Raw genomic sequence first — 17,324 nt, 5'->3', positions numbered from 1 at the left:
CACACGCGCGGGTAGACTCGAAGAGCTCAAGGTCACCTCAGCTTTCTTACAAGTATTTTTTTTAATATAGATACTCTGAAAATCGTCTTCGTTATAAAACGAACATTAGTAACCAAGAGAAAAATAGCTATATATACGTATATGTGTATATATACATACATATATACACATTTACATATATATATATGTATATATATGTATATATATGTATATATGTATGTGTATATATATATGTATATATATATATATATATATATATATATATATATATATTGTATGATACACTAAATTACTGTCGTAAAGAATCGATGGCGTCGCCCTTCGATGATGCTTTCATTTCCATAAATGACCGGTTGTGAACGATTGCGAATATCTTCCTAGTTTTTACTATTCTCTTTCTTCTTCTTATTTTTTTTTTTTTTGGTCTTTTTGCAATGTACAGATTTGAAAGGAGAAAAGAACATTTACAACGATCGCTTAATATGTATGTATGTATGTATGTATGTATGTATGTATTTATATTATTTACGTATGCATATACGTTCGAAAATGTACGATTTAGTTTTATGAATCGCTTCCTCGTCGCCATGATCATTACATCCGTGGAGACGGGAAGAGGAAGAGAAGCATAAGTAGAAATAACGACTCTGCAAGAACTCGTTTCAATTCCGGTACGCAGTTACGGCAATTCGAAGAGAATCTTCCCTTGTACGCAGAGCGAGTAATTATCACACCAGTTTTTTCTCCAGCGTAAAGATCAGTATCTATTAAGTGATACTCTAAGAATAAAACGAATAAAAGTTTGAAAACGATGGAAAATTTTCTATTCTGTTTTTCTTTTCTTTTTCTTTTTCTGCATGTCATTTCGAATTGGGTAAAATGCTATTATACTTGTTACGTTAATTCTACTTCATTTAAATTTTTAATAGCATCTTACTCAATCTAATGAAAAAGTATGAAAAACATCGTAAATTTGAATATAAAAGAAAAAAAGAAATATATATAGTACGATAAATAAGTATGCATCTTTTTCTTTTCCTTTTTTTTTTCTTTTTTTTTTTCAACAATTACTCGTTCGGTACATCACGAAAGGAAATAGTTTTTGCTGCTTGCGTTTATGTTTATTTCTCTTTGCTGCTGTTGTACGTCGTAAAAGTCAGCGAGTCAGTATTCCACTTTGAACACAATAAGAGTTACGAGCAATATGATACATGCTCGATACTTCAAATGACGTAAACATTAGAAATGTAAGATTCTCAGCGAAAACGATGATGATCGTTTATGATTACGTCATCTATTTTCGTTAAGAACGTAAGACTCGCTTCGAATCATTCTCGAGAAACTATGTTCTCCGTGCATGCAACAAAAGAAGCTCTAATCTCGAAATCTTTCTGACTTGGTTTCATTCGATAAAAAAATCAAACCTATTCAAAGTGCTATATCAAAAGAAATCAAATGACAAAGTAATTTTTGAAAAAATCATTTTTAAATTAGAATTAATCCGAATATAAATTTTCTTTTTTATTGAAAGAAATCAAGTCAGACAATACGATCGTTAACGCAACTTGTTTACATTTTTTTCGCTAATCCTCGTGCGTCTAAATTGTCTCGTTTTTTATTTTTTTATACATATATATTTTTTTTTTATTTTTTTTGTATTTCTGCAGGCAGCATCGTGGACGTCGAAGTCGAGAGTCTCGCCGTCCCTTCTTCGTACGCCATTTGATACGATTCTTAAGAGGTAGATGAATACGTAATTCCATTTGCCATTGCGATATGCTTCGCCTTTCTCTATTTTTTTCCCTAATCCTCATTCTAATAACGAAACTCTCCATTTTGCAAAGAGTCAAGCATTAGCATGATATTCGCTAACAAATTAGTACATATGTATCTATTTACAACGGAAAATAAAAATAATCGCAAACATAAGTAAATACTTGCTTCTCACTGTTGTAAAAGCCGAAGAAATTGGAGAACTCAAAGTTACCCATGTATTAAATAATTCAACATTTTATGTAAGTCGGTTTACTCACCAAATATTTCTGCATTTGCTCGTTAAATGCACAAGCATCAAAGATACGGGAGGAAATGAAGTTACATTCAAGACGCCACTTTCTTCGATTAAATGAGTAAACAAATGATGAGGAGAATGCTAGCTACGCGATCATATTCGTTCATATTTCGAGTGCCTAATTTTTCAACGACCGTAACGAAACCTCCCCTCTTCGCGATCAGTGTATACAACAGTCGATAAAATAATTTCTTCGAAAGATGGAAGGATTCGTGACGTCGAGGCTCTCGCATATTGCCAACGATCAACTCCCCGAGCACCGATAAGAATTTCGACGATAAGATGGAGATAGTGAGATTTTAAATGAAAAGCGACGTCCATCGGAGCGCAAATTTTGTTTATACTTTTGTTGGTCGATTTATTTCGATAAGGACAAATCATTGCTCGACGTCTGCATACCGGCTAATGACCGCTTGTAAATGATAAAGAGATCAAAATCCGAGAGAGAAAGAAAGAGAGAGATAGAGTGAGAGAGAGAGTGAGAGATAGAGTGAGAGAAAGTGAAAGAGAGAGAGAGAGAGATCCTATTATTTTGAATTTTTTTGACCTTTTCTCATTTTTCTGTTTTTTTCTTTTTTCTTTAAACATCTTCAAGTTTCTTTCAAAGCACGATTGCGGACTTACGAACGTAACAAAACGCAGAAACGAAGGTATATATACGTTGTACGTATTTATACTTGTAAACGTCGGAACAAACACGATGATCAATAATCGCTAATAAATCTTGCAAACGAACTCTTCGACCTTCGAAAAACACGTACAAATATAAAGAAATTTAATCGCGGCAAATGCAAATGCATGAGACGAAAGTTTAGATTATGAAATAGAAAGAAAGAGAAAAAGAGAGAGAAAGAGAGAGATCCGAAAATCGATAACAATATCCCTTCGATCTTTTACAACGAGAGCGTTCTGTTCCGTTCGTTTCAGTCCAAATTTTGGTTTATTATTCTTACCTAAAATCTTTCTATATTATTATTTAGCTGGCAGCGAGGCATCGCTTACTTTACCTACGTGCGTCATTGTGCTAGTTTTTTTTTTTGTTCCTTTACATAACAATTCGAAGGAGACTCTCGGATGATCATGATCATAAGATCGATTATCGAATACCAATTCCGATAAAATATATCAGGATAGATATTGAAATTAATCGAAATGTTCGATATGATCGATTTTTCGATCGGAGCACACTTTTGATGTATCTTCGATCCTCGTATGATGTTCTCAATGATCTCTGCAGCGATCAACGATCGAACGAATTCCGAAAGATTCTAATAAGATTAGATACGTTTCTTTGTCGCTTCCGTACTATTATTGATGCGAATTCTCATCAGTCTCTTCCTGAGAAACGATACTCGATCGATTCGATCTCACGTCGAGATCCATGCCGAAAGGTTTCCCCGAGCCAAGGATCTGCTGACCAATGACAGCTTGGCCGGTAATCTGGTTGTCCTCGATGCTCAAGCTACATTCCAAGGAGCTGTCACTGAAAGTACAGAAACAGACTTCTACTCAACACTAGCGCCTTTCAAGATTATTCGACGAAAATGTGTATTATATTCGATCCATGATCGTACCCAGGTGCGTTTACCTGACGATGCTGGCACGATCGACAGAGCTCGTGGTTGGCAGGATGCAATTCTCACCATTGCATGCCCGTTCTCCGTTGCTACTACATGAAGAAGTCCTCGTTGCCGTTGCCTCTCGGATCGAAGCTCTTCTCGACTCCTCGTGACACTCACATCTACATTCTTCAGGTTGAACGTAGCTGTAACCGGTGGTCTTAACTTCGTCCTCGGTACGTGGAATCGTTTGAATTATTTTCGGTGCCTTTCTCTTCTCCGGGATCTCCTCAAAATTTATCCAATTGTTGGGTCTAGTTGGTGCTCTCGGTGGTAAAGGTGGTGGACTGGGAGATTTTCCAGCACCTCTATTACGACCACCATCCGTTACTTTACCCGCAAACTCGGTGAAAGTATTAGCAGCGTGTCTCTTTGGACTCTTCAATTTAAAACTATCCTCGCGTGGTAAAGATATCTTCATTCTTTCAACACGTCTTTCGTCTAGGGATGTCTGCATCACAAATTCATCCAATAGAGTTGGATTTATGGGCGTCGTTGAACGTGGCCTTTCGATTGGAATCGTTCTGAAATCGAAAATAATCGTAAAATTTCTACAAAATACATCTTATTTATATATATATATATATATATCTGTGTTTAAAGGCACTTAGGGGAAAAGAAAGAGAGAAAGAGATAGAGAGATAGATAGATAGATAGATAGATAAATAGATAGAGAAAGAGAGAGAGAGAACGAGTAATTTTAGTCTCATACCTAACTTCTTGAAGTCGTTGTTTCACAGGTAGAATCGGTACAGCTACGCTCTTTTCTAAAGGCAAAGTAGTCGGAATATATGGAAGATCTTCTTCGAAGCTTTCCTCGTTGAAAAGACCCTTTCGTTCATCGGGTAACTCCTCAGTAATTTTCTCAGCCTTATTTCGAATGAACTCTATCTCGGAATCTCTCTCAGACTCAGAACTGTTATGATCAAGATCTGATATTATGCTAGATGTTTTTACTAGATCAGTTTCCGCCGCTTTAACCGATAATCCATCATCTAGAAAATCTGATTTCTTATATTCGTTGGTAGTCTTCGTACCAGGGACATCACTTTCTGCTATCTTTTTTTGTTGTGGAACAATTTCCTCTTTTTTTTCGCGTGGTAATATTTGCTGTTCTTCCTTACTTTTCTTCTTGATCTTCGGAGCATCAGGAATTTTCTTCGCGATCGAATCTCTGGAAGAGCTACTGGACATTCGTAATGATCCAGAAGTCGGCCTGACTTCGCTCGACGGTGACGAGGATTTTGTTACTGTGTTTTCTACGCTCTTCATACTCTGTGTACCTATTTTAGAATCTCTCGAACCACTTGTCGATACTTGAGAATCTTTCGACGGGCTAAGTGACATTTGATTCTCCCAAGAAGATCTCTTTGATGGTGTACTCTCTATCCTCGCTTCTGTTCTCACCTCAGCGACTGGAGGATGATGATATTCTATAGAAACTTCCGTCATCATTATGCCACCAGCATGAGATTCGGATTCATATTCGTCCAATAATTTAGTTGGTGTTTCTAACGGTATCGAAACACTTTCAGATGGTAAAGCTTCCTCGTAATTCCTGTCGTCCGCGTGAAGGCTGATGAAGATCGAATCATCCTTACGTCTTTCCTTTTCCGTATTAAAAGTAAATTCGACCTGGCCGATACTCTCCAATGACGGTTGATCAACGGTATCGATGTCGCACTCGATTCCACAGAAAGTAGCTATCGCCTCGTCGTAACTCTTCTTCCTCTCGCGTTTCTTAAAGAGACTCAAGGTCGAGGAGAAAACATTCTTGTTCTTTGAATCCTTCTTCAAACTAGAATTCTTATCAACGGAGACTCTCTCGCGTGATTTTGATCTGCTCCTCAGGCTCTCCGTGGTGTCCTTTATCTTCGACGTTAAACTCCTTCGTGGCTTCGTACTGGGCGATGGTGATCCTGGGCTCAGTACGCTGCCATCAGTCCTGGTCTTGAGGAACAGAGTATACTTTCCTTTAGGATCACTCCTTGACTAAAAGCGTTTCGCTTACCAGGCATAGGTAGACTACAATAGCTCGATAGTGACAAAGCGAAAGGTACTAAAAGCGTTAACTGTCTTTCTCTCTGTACGTGTGTGCGTGTGTGTGTGTTCTTTTTTGTTTTTTTTTTGTTTTTGAAAGCTTTTGAAACATATCACTTTACCTTGAATAAAGAGGCAAAACTGCTTTTTCTTGATACGGAAGATGGACTAGGTGTCCGCGATCCCTCGGTACCGAGATCAAACACCTTTTGATGTCTCGGTAATTTAGGACTACTGATTAAACTACTCGCCGTTGGTGTCGTTTGGACGATCTCTTTAAAATTCTGAGCTTTTTTTCGTTTGTCGTTAAAATCGAGGGTCGCGGGCTTTTGAACTTCTTGAGACTGGGTTTTCGCTGGCTGTTGTTGCGTTGATTCAGATGTTTTACGAATAATTGGTACCTAAAAAAATCACACAATAGGTTTTCCAAAAAATACTCTATCAATTATAAATAATAATTTAAATTAAACTTAAGCGTACCTCTATGTTAACCTTTTCTAAGAATCTCTTAGTAATTTCCACTTCTCTCTTAAAAATCTCTTTTCTTTCTTCACGGCCACGTCTTCTTGGCTTATCCAAAGGATCTGGTTTCAAATTACCACCAACCATAGAAACTTTAATACTTTCTGGAATTAACGCTTTAGTGGTGTCGGCTTCGCGTTTCAACAGAATCTTTTCCAAGTCTTCGGTTTCCGGCTTCGATGGTTCGATCAAGTTATCAGCTAAAGTCGGCTTGCTGCCACAAAAGGACGTTTCTAATAGACATTTGTGCGGACTCGGTGACCTAGAATGATTAAGAAAAAGAAAATCTTTTTACCTTATTGATGACTATTGACAGATAGATCATTATTTTTTTAATTATAAGAAAATAATGGAAACGATTTTCTCGTCGATATTATTTAGAATATAAATACTGATCGTAAATAAAGTAAATTGAAAACTAACGAATCTATACCTCGAGGAAGTACCCGACACCACTGAGAGCTTTCCAGAAACACCAGAACCCTGACTTCCCACGGAAGACAACCTCGAGGTTCTACCACTGATGTTAAGGAGGATGATTTCAGAGCAATTACTATCCTTTCGTTCTCTGTCTTGTGTTTGCCTTGTTCCACCACTATAATCCGATTGCGATCCATCTTCTCTTCGTTTTCTCGCTTTCTTCGATTCCCTCCTGAGATCTTGCTCGTGTATGGGATCCTGTAAGTCCAATTCCTCCGTTGACGATCTTAAATCCTGAGCATCTTCCTTATAACCTAAGGTCAGCTTACTCCCTGGAGGAGGATCTCCACCTGAAACAAAGTAAAGTTCTTATAAATTCATTATATCTTTAATAAATAAAATTCATTATTCTTGTATTACTCAATTTGTAATTATAATTCCATTAATCAGAGACATGGATCATTACTGATAATGTTTTAGAAAAGTAATATTATATAAAGGAAACTTTTTCTCTGAGAAAACAGAGAAGACAAAGAAAAACAGATATATACACATATACATATATATATATATATATATATATATATATATATAGAGAGAGAGAGAGAGAGAGAGAGAGAGAGAGAATGCTTACTTCAAATCCAATGAAAAAAAGATTTATTTTCTGTAAGAAAGAAAGATAAAGTAAGTATACCTGCGAGAAGCTCTCTTTCGGGTGATGATTCCCTGGAGTTACTATCCTCATGGTGAGAGGAACTGCTCGCCCGGCTGATATCAATTCTTGGTGTGCTGGGTGTCTTTAGCGAACTACCAGGCGTTGCCGGGGTGGCGACCTCGATGATGCCTGGCATTCGTGTCGTTGGTTCCCCCTGCATTCAAATTCGTAGACTGGTTTGTCGTTGGATCACAGTCTTGGAATTGAAGGTGTAGAACTTCGGGGTTCAGGCGCCTCCAAAGTTTAAGAGGAAGACGTGCGACACTCGGAGAGGGAACACACGTGCTCGATTCTCGTGAGCCGAGTGGGTCTCGGAGAGTCGATAAGAAGTAGGACTCAGGGAGGACTCATGGGGGACTCACGTTTTCCACCTCGTCCGATAGGTCTTCGAAGGACGCTATTGGTGCTGGTCCAAGCTTCCTCTGACGAGCGCTCGGCAATCCTGATGCCATATTCGATAGCTCGGACCTCGGAGATACTGGAAAGCCGATGAACAAAAAAGACGATTATAATTCTTCTTTATTATCAATTAAAAAGATTTCGACGATATCTACGTATATTAAGGTAACTATGTTCACTTAAAGGATGTATTGTTTTTAACATGTTCTGAATACATTGCTTAATTCTTCTAACATTACATATTACTTGCTCTCCGTTTCTCGATCGATGTAGATATATGAAAGGTCTATGAGTATATTACTACATACTTGTATTAACTAAAATCGATAGAGAAGCGATCGTTAAGGGTTCAAGCAAACATTCAAAAAAATAATCGTACATATATTGCGTTCTACTAATGATCTTCCATGATGGAAAATCGATGAACATGACTATGTGGGTGTACTATATAATATGCTAGGTATAATTACAAGTTACTATCGTACTACTTCATACTCTATGCTAACAACCGCTCGAACTATAAAAACGTGCTACGTTGTCATAACTTTCACCCCAATAATGCGAGTAATTTTCAACATTGCTTTAAATCTCAAAACTCATTATAACTTCGAAATATATGAAATTACTGCTTTTTTCCTTTTTAGGATCTGCGGAGGCCATGTATAAAGACCATCTCTCAGCGATCGTGAACGTGACTTAAAGTTTAAAGCTTGCCGTCGCATCGCATAATCTAACTTTGTCATTGAAGATGGGCGGAGCTTCAACAGGCCAACAAAGCTTACCTTTTCATAAATAACGTTCACTAATTGATTCTCCGAACTTTCATTTTCCAATAGCAACTATGAAAAAGATTTAATATAGTCGATAGATAGTTGTTGATTCCGATCTCAAAACAAAACAAAAATTTCTAAACAGGTTATCAGGACAGTTCTAAGTGTAAAATTCTTGTACGTATTGTATGATAGATCGAAAGTAACATGAAACAACCGTGTCGAGTGCCCATTAACGACGTATAATGAATGCAAGCGTAGGAGTAAAAGGGCGCGTAAATGCATTGAATAAGAAGGGAGTAAAATGATGAAGCGAATGAAGACACTTCGGACAAAGGCTGCTTGAAGAATGGCATTAAGATTGTTCGAGAAAAATTATATTTATCTCTTCTAATTTTTCTATTTCAAACGATGCTAAAATCGAAAATTTTTGTTCTTTACGTTCTTTAAAATATTTTGAACGTGTATTTCAAACGAAACTTTTCTAAGAAATCGAACGAAATGATATTTCACTTTGTGAAAAGTACTATCGTTATATCAAATATATTCTAATCGTCGCGACCGGAAATTAAGTCATTTTCAAAGTTTAACGGATTTTCATTTCGTTAAATATTAATCGCGTTATATCACCAATAAAACGTAATTCGAGCGAAGGAAAGATCGCACCTACATACGTATTTTTAATAATCGTGAACGTTAGCACGTACTACATTCACGTGTACGTGAACAGACTGAATATTATACTCAATAGATCTGCACTAGCATTGCATTTGACATAACAGACGTTGAGATATCCGGTAACCTTGATTACGCACTTCAAATCAACGTAAATCTACATGAAAATTCAATGCTCCTTGTCGATTAATCTTTTCAATGTATTCACATTGAGAATTCGATTACTTGATTTTTTGATCTGGAACTTGATTTTTTCTTTTTATTTTTTGTTCAGATTTCCATCGACCTACTTCAAATGAAATTATATCAAATGGACATACTAACATTTGATTATTCATGCAGATGATGCTAATTAATCGATTATCCAGCTTAACCGATTAATTACTCGAAAAATTAAAATTCATAGAATATTAACTCGCTTATCGCGAATTTGTCACGCCTAGATTTCGATTGAAAATAAAAACAAATATTTCATACTTTTCCTCGAGGATTTTTCCGATAAATTACTTATATTTTTAAGAGACATAAAATCGTACGCTTGTAATGTGAATCTTATTCTCCTTGTACTTAAACACTGAAATGAGATATTGCTCATGAAATCATAAGCCGAGCTTCGTTTTATTTTTCCTTTTAATATGATCAGAGAACGGATGAACTATTTTCTAGAAGGTCGACCCATATCGAGCAATATTCTCATCCGTTTTCGTTCCCTCGATACCAGGAGAAAGAAGAAACTTTGGGGAAGAATAAAAGACGAACCGAGAATAATGTAAGACTAATAAATTAAAGGAGTGATTGTTCGTTTAAAAATATTAAAAAAAAAAAGAAAAAAATAGAAAAAAAATACATTCGCATCAAAAAGAAAGAACTATTTCAAGTTAAGATTCTTTTTTTCCAAGAAAGAATACGTTCTTTTTTCGTTCTTTTATACATTTTTTCTTTTTCTTAATTTTATTTTTTCCATTCGATCATTGTTCACGAAACACAGAGGAGATAGACAACATGTTCGTGCTAAAGACAGCGATGTCCCTTTATTTCTCGCTTTTTTAATTTTATTAGGACAACGGAGAAGCTGTAGTACACATACGTCCATACATACAATAGCATGCAATAGAGAAGAAAAAGGTCGTGCCGAAGTACAAAAGCGCTGTTGTTGCGCTAACGGTGGTTAGTCCCATGAACAAACCAGGTAAATCGTATCTGTCAGATAAATAGGTCGTCAAGCATGACTGCATCCTGGGAAAACGTACCATTGCGCGAACACACTTCTCTCTGAGAACGACCTATTACGGAAAAAGATCTATCGTGTTAACGAAGCTTATCTCTTCTTTAACAAGCTAATTCCAACCCCGTATAGTCGACTCGTTCTTTGCTAAATGCACGAACCGCCATCTTGATCAATTAATAGACGAGACAACTTTTTGTTTAAAACAATTCCTTCCATTTTGCTTTTTTATTTAAATCATTATATTTTTTTCATTAAATATACGTGTGTGTGTGTGTGTGTGTGTGTGTGTGTGTGTGTGTATGTATGTATGTATGTATGTATGTATTTATGTACGTGCACGCGCGTGATAAATGAATAAAATCTATGATTGAAGTTTTCAAGTACGATATTATTGAAATCAGATATACATAAGTAGATATATGTTTATTCGAGACACTTAGTTTTATAATATTATCTCTTTTACTTTTAAATGATATTAAAAATATATAAAATCTCGGATAAAATCTGTACCAAATAAAATTTTACGTATAATTCGATATAATTTTATTCAAGAAATTCATGAGAAATACATTCATTATTTCGATATATAACTGTTACGATCTTTCAATAAGTAATAGAGCTAAGGGATCTAACTTTAACATTATGCTCAACGATCGCAACAAATAAATCGTCCCCTTTAAATTATTTCAATCCCAATAAAATTCCCTTTCGCGATCGGTGAATAACTAAAATGTCACACGACGAAATAGCTCTCCTTCCTGTGGATATTCAAACAAGAATTTCCTGTTCCAGGATGACTCCTGGTTGCGTTATTGCTTAGAAGCAATTATCGTACTAAGGAAGACAGCTCGAAAGCGTCGTTCTACTGAAATCCATTTGTTAAAAAGAGAAAAAGTAATGATAAAAAAAATATATCTATTTAAGTACTTATTGCGTTCGTTTCGAATTTAAATTGTATGAGACTCGCAAAATAGGACAACGAAGAAACAAAGACGAATAGAAAAATGAAAGATATATTAGGTAACAATTAGATCGTCCGTTAAAATTGTATTAACGGACATTTTAACATCGAGAAGAATGATTACATTATCGACTTAATACTTAGCATAAGTGAACGAAGTTTTTTTTTTTCTTTTACTTTCTTTTCTATCCTTCTTTTCTCTCCATCGTATATAAACGTATTAACTCCTATACTATGTCGCAGAAATATCAACATACAAATAAATCGATATTTACCATCACTATCGGACATTTTTGAAGGGGCAAAAATGAAATCGAAATATTTTCCATGAAAGAAAAAAAAATGCTGAAGAAAATATTGAATGTATCAATACATACATGAGAGAAAACGACATGTTTCATAATAATCGGCACTTTTAGCTATTCTTGCTGAATCATGATGTAATCAAATTCAAGGGTGTTTATTATTTATATTTATTCTGCTATCCTACATTATTTCCACTTTATATAGATCAAATTAAAAAGGAAAAACAATGATGATGATAACGATAATAATAATAATAATTCCAATAATAATAATAAAAAACAATGATGATGATAATGAGAATAATAATAATAATAATAATAATAATAATAATAATAATAATAATAATAATAATAATAATAATAATAATAATAATAATTCCTAGAAATAGCGTAAAACAAAGTGTCACGTCTCTCTCTCTCTCTTCCTCTCTTCCTTTCTCTCTCTCTCTCTCCCTCTTTCTGTCTTTCTCTCCTAGTAATTTATTTTTACCGAAATATGAGAGTTCGAATGGATCGATATCAATAGAATTTTAATTATATTCGGTGTGAGCTGCTTTAAAATCACGGCATCATCGAGATAAGCTCGAACCGACGTTTAAAAATATACCAAAGAAACGCGAAAGAAAGTGAATGATCTAAAAACGAGGATAAAGGTGCGCGTTTGCAATAATTCCCGCCAGAAATCGCATCTACATAAGTTCTATCGCGAGAGAGATTGACCTACATTTTACAAGAAAGATGCTGGGCGCAATTTAAAGGAAACTACATTTTCTTTTTAAATAGACAAATTCTCAATTATTGTTAACATAGGTTTTGAATTACGACAAGGGTAAAATGGAAAAAAAAAAGAAAAAAAGGAAGAAAAATTAATTATCAAGGTCGAAGCTTTTGAAAGATATGAACATTACAAGAGGTCATAGGTAGAGACTATAAAGGGATAAGTGGGTGGTGGGTTGAGAATGAATGCAGGACATTCGACATTAAAATTGGCTTGTTTCGTGCTCTCAACCGCTATGTTACGTTGAAACGTCAAATATTTGGACAGTAACGGTAGCAAGAACAGCAACAATAACAATGAAAATAACGAGGAGATAGTTTACGTACATGAAACAGAAGTGAAGTTTTTCCGACAAAAAAAAAACCCCCTATTGAAACAAAAGATATAGAAGAACCAAGAAAGATAGAATTAACAAAAAACAAATCACGAGTGTTAACTGCTCTGCTTTGAATAAAAAGAATGAAAAAATTCTGACATCGAAAAAATAAGCTGCAAAATTGAACGTCACTTCAACTGCCTCAGAGGACGACCCGAGTTAAATTGGGAGATCGTTTCTTCTATATGATAAACTCGTGAATCGAAGACAACGTAGATTATACTCGTTCCAATAAAACTAAGATAAAAGGGAACGACGATAGCTTGCATTCTATCGCGTTCGATTGTGATAATGTCTACCTTGAACTTTTACGAAAACCAGGAAAATGTAAGAGAAAACAAGAGAGAGAGAAAGAGAGAGAGAGAGAGAGAAAGAGAGAATAGCAATCCGAATAAAAAATCCGGGAATCTAAAAATAATTGAACACAGTTGTATCGATGAGGATGACGACAACGACGCGAGATTGTTATTAAGAAATTAATAATCACCTCTCCAGCGTTGTCTCCGACGTTAAATGAAGTATAAGATCGGAGCCACATTAAATGCTCCAGCGGACAACAGGAGAATGCAAGTTAGTCTCTGTCGAGTGTAACGTAATCTCTTTGAACGTAGGTACGGCTCATGACACGAAAAGGCCCGTCGATAAACGTACGTCTACCTTTTCAACCAGTGGCAACTATTTGCATATATATGCACTACGTAAACATATTCCTCTCTGTAGTGTGTATACCAATAGGTACTTATCCGATTATAAATGAAAATTCGTCTTCATTTTGTCTTTTCTCTTTTTCACCCATTTTATCCGTATTAAGCACAAAAGCTAGTGGACTCCGATTATTCGATCGATATCCACACATTATCAATCTATGTCAATTCCTGGAAATTCTCAACGAAGATGATTATATATGATACTTATGCGTCACGTTATCATTATATCGTTCAAGTAGAGATATTCAAAATGTCTACTGTGATACTTTTAATTAAATGATCTTCAATCGAGAAACGGAAAGACATGAATCAATAGGAAAAATACGTGGTCATAGATATATGTATAATATATTCATTCGAAATACGAGAAATGAGTTTTAGATATTCAACAAGTCGCACTGTGGGACATTACGAAATGTCGTGTTGAATTTTACCAACACATTCAAAAGAAAAGCCCACTTCCCGGATCGATATCTCTTCAAAGGGGATCAAAAATGTTAACATTGTCGGTTGACGAAAATCGATATCGCGTAAAGCAAAGTAAATTTTGTACGAATTAAATAGGCTAAACTTTCTAGAGGCGAAAGTTGGTAAAACGAGTACAGACGTCAAAGGCGAATGATCGTATTAGTAATAGTGATAGTAATAGTAGTAGTAGAGTTTATGGAATGATGCCAATATCCGAAAAGTTTTACGAAGAGCAAAGCTTTCGACTAGATTTGCAAAAGAAAAGGTCAGACGAAACGTCTTTCCTCGCGAGGCAAAGCTTCTTAACAAAAATATTCGAAAGATCGATATTACACATGCACATATGCATATGTACATAGAAATGAGCTTATACATACTTACAAGGATCCATAAAACGAAATAAATTCTATATACATTCAAAGTAAACTATCTTAAAAGTCGTACCGTAATAAAATATAACCCGGAAAGCGACAACAATTTTTCCTTGACCCTATATTTATACTCGATGCATCACGAACTGCACCACGGAGCTCGTACAGCTCGATAGGGCCATTAAAAAATATTCTCTCTTTCTCTCTCTCTCTCTCTCTCTCTCTCTTTCTCTTTCTTTCTATCTATCTCTCCTTCTCTCTCTCTTTCTCTCTCTCTTTCTCTCTCTATCTATCTATCTATCTATCTTTCTCTCTATCACCACCCCCTTCTGTATCTATCATTTTATATGAAATCATTACATAAGAAAGTTTTTGAACGAACAAAGTCAAAACTTTTTTAAAGGAAAAGAAGGAAGAAATTTTTCTCAAAACGTCGATCACATAGATGCTTTGATTTACCTAGCGATAAAAGGTTTCGCTTCGTTTTTTCTTTTTTTTTTTTTTTTTTTTTCTAAAGCAAAAGAAAAGCCCTTGCAATTTTAATCGCATTTCAACGACATGAAAAGTAAAGATCGTGCGATATCAATCTCTTCGTTCTATTATTAATAAATTGGACTCTGTCCGTGCTGAAAATTTGGATCGCCAGTTTATTTCTTCTCGGTGACGATCAACTTACGCGATGCAGGAAAGATCTCTCCCAGACGCTCTCCCAATATCTTTCAAGCCGATGCGTTGTTAACTGCTACTAAAATAGAAATTGATTTTGCTCGTATTCGAAAGATTTCACGCGAGACAAAAGTCTCTTTTTTTATTGATAGATCGTAAGTAAATACTTTCTTCCTCCTTTTTTCCTTCTACTATACAAAGAAAAAAAAAATATTCAAAAGACGTACTCGTTAAGCAAAACTAATCTCCGATACGTAAATAAAATTCGTCCTGTTATATTAAGAGAAAGGAAATTGTCAAAATTAACGTACAATTTAAAATTGTCGATTTTTTCAATATAAAATTGGATTTATAGGAAAGATGTTGATCGTATCGGTTCAACGTCGATATTGTTTTCATCAAAAACGTATGAGGAATTAATTAAAATGTGGCGCCCATTTTCCTTCCAGATCTAACCTCCCGGTTAATTGTACCACAATAAGTGTACCACAGAAATGACACACAAGGGCGAAAGTAAAACGATCGGAATCGTCTCACAAAGTGAGCTAGCAATTTTGACGGAAGCGCAGGGAAGCACGATGATGAGCTCATTCGCGCGAATAGAATGCACTGAGAGACATAGATGCCACACGATGACGTTCCGCACGATCGAACGTAGTGATACCATGAGAGACCGATGACATAACGCGTCCATGCTCGCTAAACGAAGGCCCATATTACGAAGAGAAGCGAAAACACGCGCGACCAGTTTTTATCGTCGAGTTTTAGATGCCTCTCGCAAGCATGAACGTCATGCATCGACATGTTGCATCCATTGGAAAGTGTATCAATATATTTAATGACACCTCGACGCTATTTATTAAATCTATTTTTCTTTTCGTTTTTTTTCAATGATTTTTCTTTACATTTAATCGATACCTCAAATGATAAAAAATTTTCTTTCTCGTGAGGATCGATAATCGAGGGACCAGTTTGTTCCCATAAAAGAAAAAATAAAAGAACGAATGAATTTAGAAAAAGAAAGAGAGAGAGAGAGAGAGAGAGAGAGAGAGAGAGAGAGAAGTCTCGTAAGTTAATCACGAAGATGATTCATAGTTGTAACGACGCTTAGAGAAGCACTACCCCAAGTCAGTTTCGCGCGGGGAAAACCGGCCAGTCAGTTAGTCGATGGTTCGCCTCACCCTATGGAAAGAACCAAGCTTTTATCGCGCGATCATCTAATTTCCCCTATCATAAACACGAATCTTCTCCGAATTTCCAAAGTTTTTTCCGAAAAACTACTATCCTCCTCCCTCCTCGTGGACGAACATTTTTGATCGCGATATACATAACAAATAATCCTAGGTAATACGTACAGAAAATTTATCAATTTTATAGTAATCGTCGCGAGCAACGATCCTTTTTACTTAAATTTCATCCTTAAAAGGCTAATCGTATATTTTATCTCTCTTTGTCTCTCTCTTTCTCTCTCTTTCTCTCTCTCATTCTCTTTCCATCCTTCCCTCTGTCATAATAAATCCAAAGTTAAGAAGTAAGTATTCTCGGATAATCGCATTGCCATAATCATCTCTTACTAGATAATCCTTCCCCTAACTTACGGAGAAAGAAAGCACCGAAAACTTAGAGAAATTCCTAATGTGAAACCATACGAGAAGAATCTTTTTAAAGTGGACGTTCGTGGACGTGTGCTTGAGAAGAGTGGAATGTGGCTGATGATGTCGGATAAGAAATACAGGCCGTGCGTGGCTGAATTCATATCCCGGATAAATCGGCTAACTTACCCTAATGCCGTGTCCTCCATGCCAGCTATCGGGAAGCGATCGATCCCTTTCTCGGTACCTCCATTCTCGCGTCCTCCTTTCTTTCTCCCCCGGTAGTCCAACGCCTTTCCTCTCCCCTTTCACCCTCACACACACTCTCTCTCTCTCTCTCTCTCTCTCTCTCTTTCGTTCTCTCCCACTCCCACACACTCTCTCTCTCTCTCTCGCTTTCTCTCTCTCTCCCTCTCTCTCTCTCTCTTTCTTTCTTACTCGCAACCCTTTTAATTCTTCAACGAAGAAGGCCAATAGCGGCAAACTCGAGACTTTCTCTCTTCTTCGAAAGCCGGTGAGCTTACATCTTGACGGTATAACGTACTAACGACTGCCAATAACGATGAGGATGGTGATTGTGCCGCTGGTGCCGCCGCTACTGCTGCTCTACTGATGCAGAACGCGCACACTCTCGCATCAGT

At 36.2% G+C, this 17,324-nt stretch overlaps 1 protein-coding gene across 4 annotated transcripts; it reads right to left on the bottom strand.

Annotated features, from left to right (window-relative positions):
• Positions 1 to 441: 441 nt before the first annotated feature.
• Positions 442 to 17,306, bottom strand: LOC118444842 (uncharacterized). 4 transcript variants are annotated; one of them, XM_035873533.2, is made up of 9 exons: positions 16,873 to 17,306; positions 7,750 to 7,865; positions 7,367 to 7,541; positions 6,686 to 7,022; positions 6,211 to 6,514; positions 5,853 to 6,089; positions 4,403 to 5,640; positions 3,660 to 4,214; positions 442 to 3,554 (listed from the first exon to the last, which is right to left on the bottom strand). In XM_035873533.2, exons 2-9 carry the CDS (start codon positions 7,837 to 7,839, stop codon positions 3,380 to 3,382), a joined length of 3,111 nt encoding a protein of 1,036 aa, XP_035729426.1. In that variant the 5' UTR covers positions 7,840 to 7,865; positions 16,873 to 17,306; the 3' UTR covers positions 442 to 3,379. The 4 variants fall into 4 exon arrangements, with proteins under 4 accessions (XP_035729426.1, XP_035729425.1, XP_035729428.1 ...); XM_035873532.2 differs by having other exon boundaries at positions 5,853 to 6,131; positions 16,873 to 17,302; XM_035873535.2 differs by having other exon boundaries at positions 3,411 to 3,576; positions 5,853 to 6,131; positions 16,873 to 17,302.
• Positions 17,307 to 17,324: the final 18 nt, after the last annotated feature.

The sequence above is a fragment of the Vespa mandarinia genome, chromosome 1 (genome assembly GCF_050613455.1).
Source record: "Vespa mandarinia isolate Hongniang chromosome 1, ASM5061345v1, whole genome shotgun sequence".
Taxonomy (NCBI): domain Eukaryota; kingdom Metazoa; phylum Arthropoda; class Insecta; order Hymenoptera; family Vespidae; genus Vespa; species Vespa mandarinia.
Note: the sequence above shows the minus strand (reverse complement) of the source record. Positions and strands in the feature narration are given on the sequence as shown.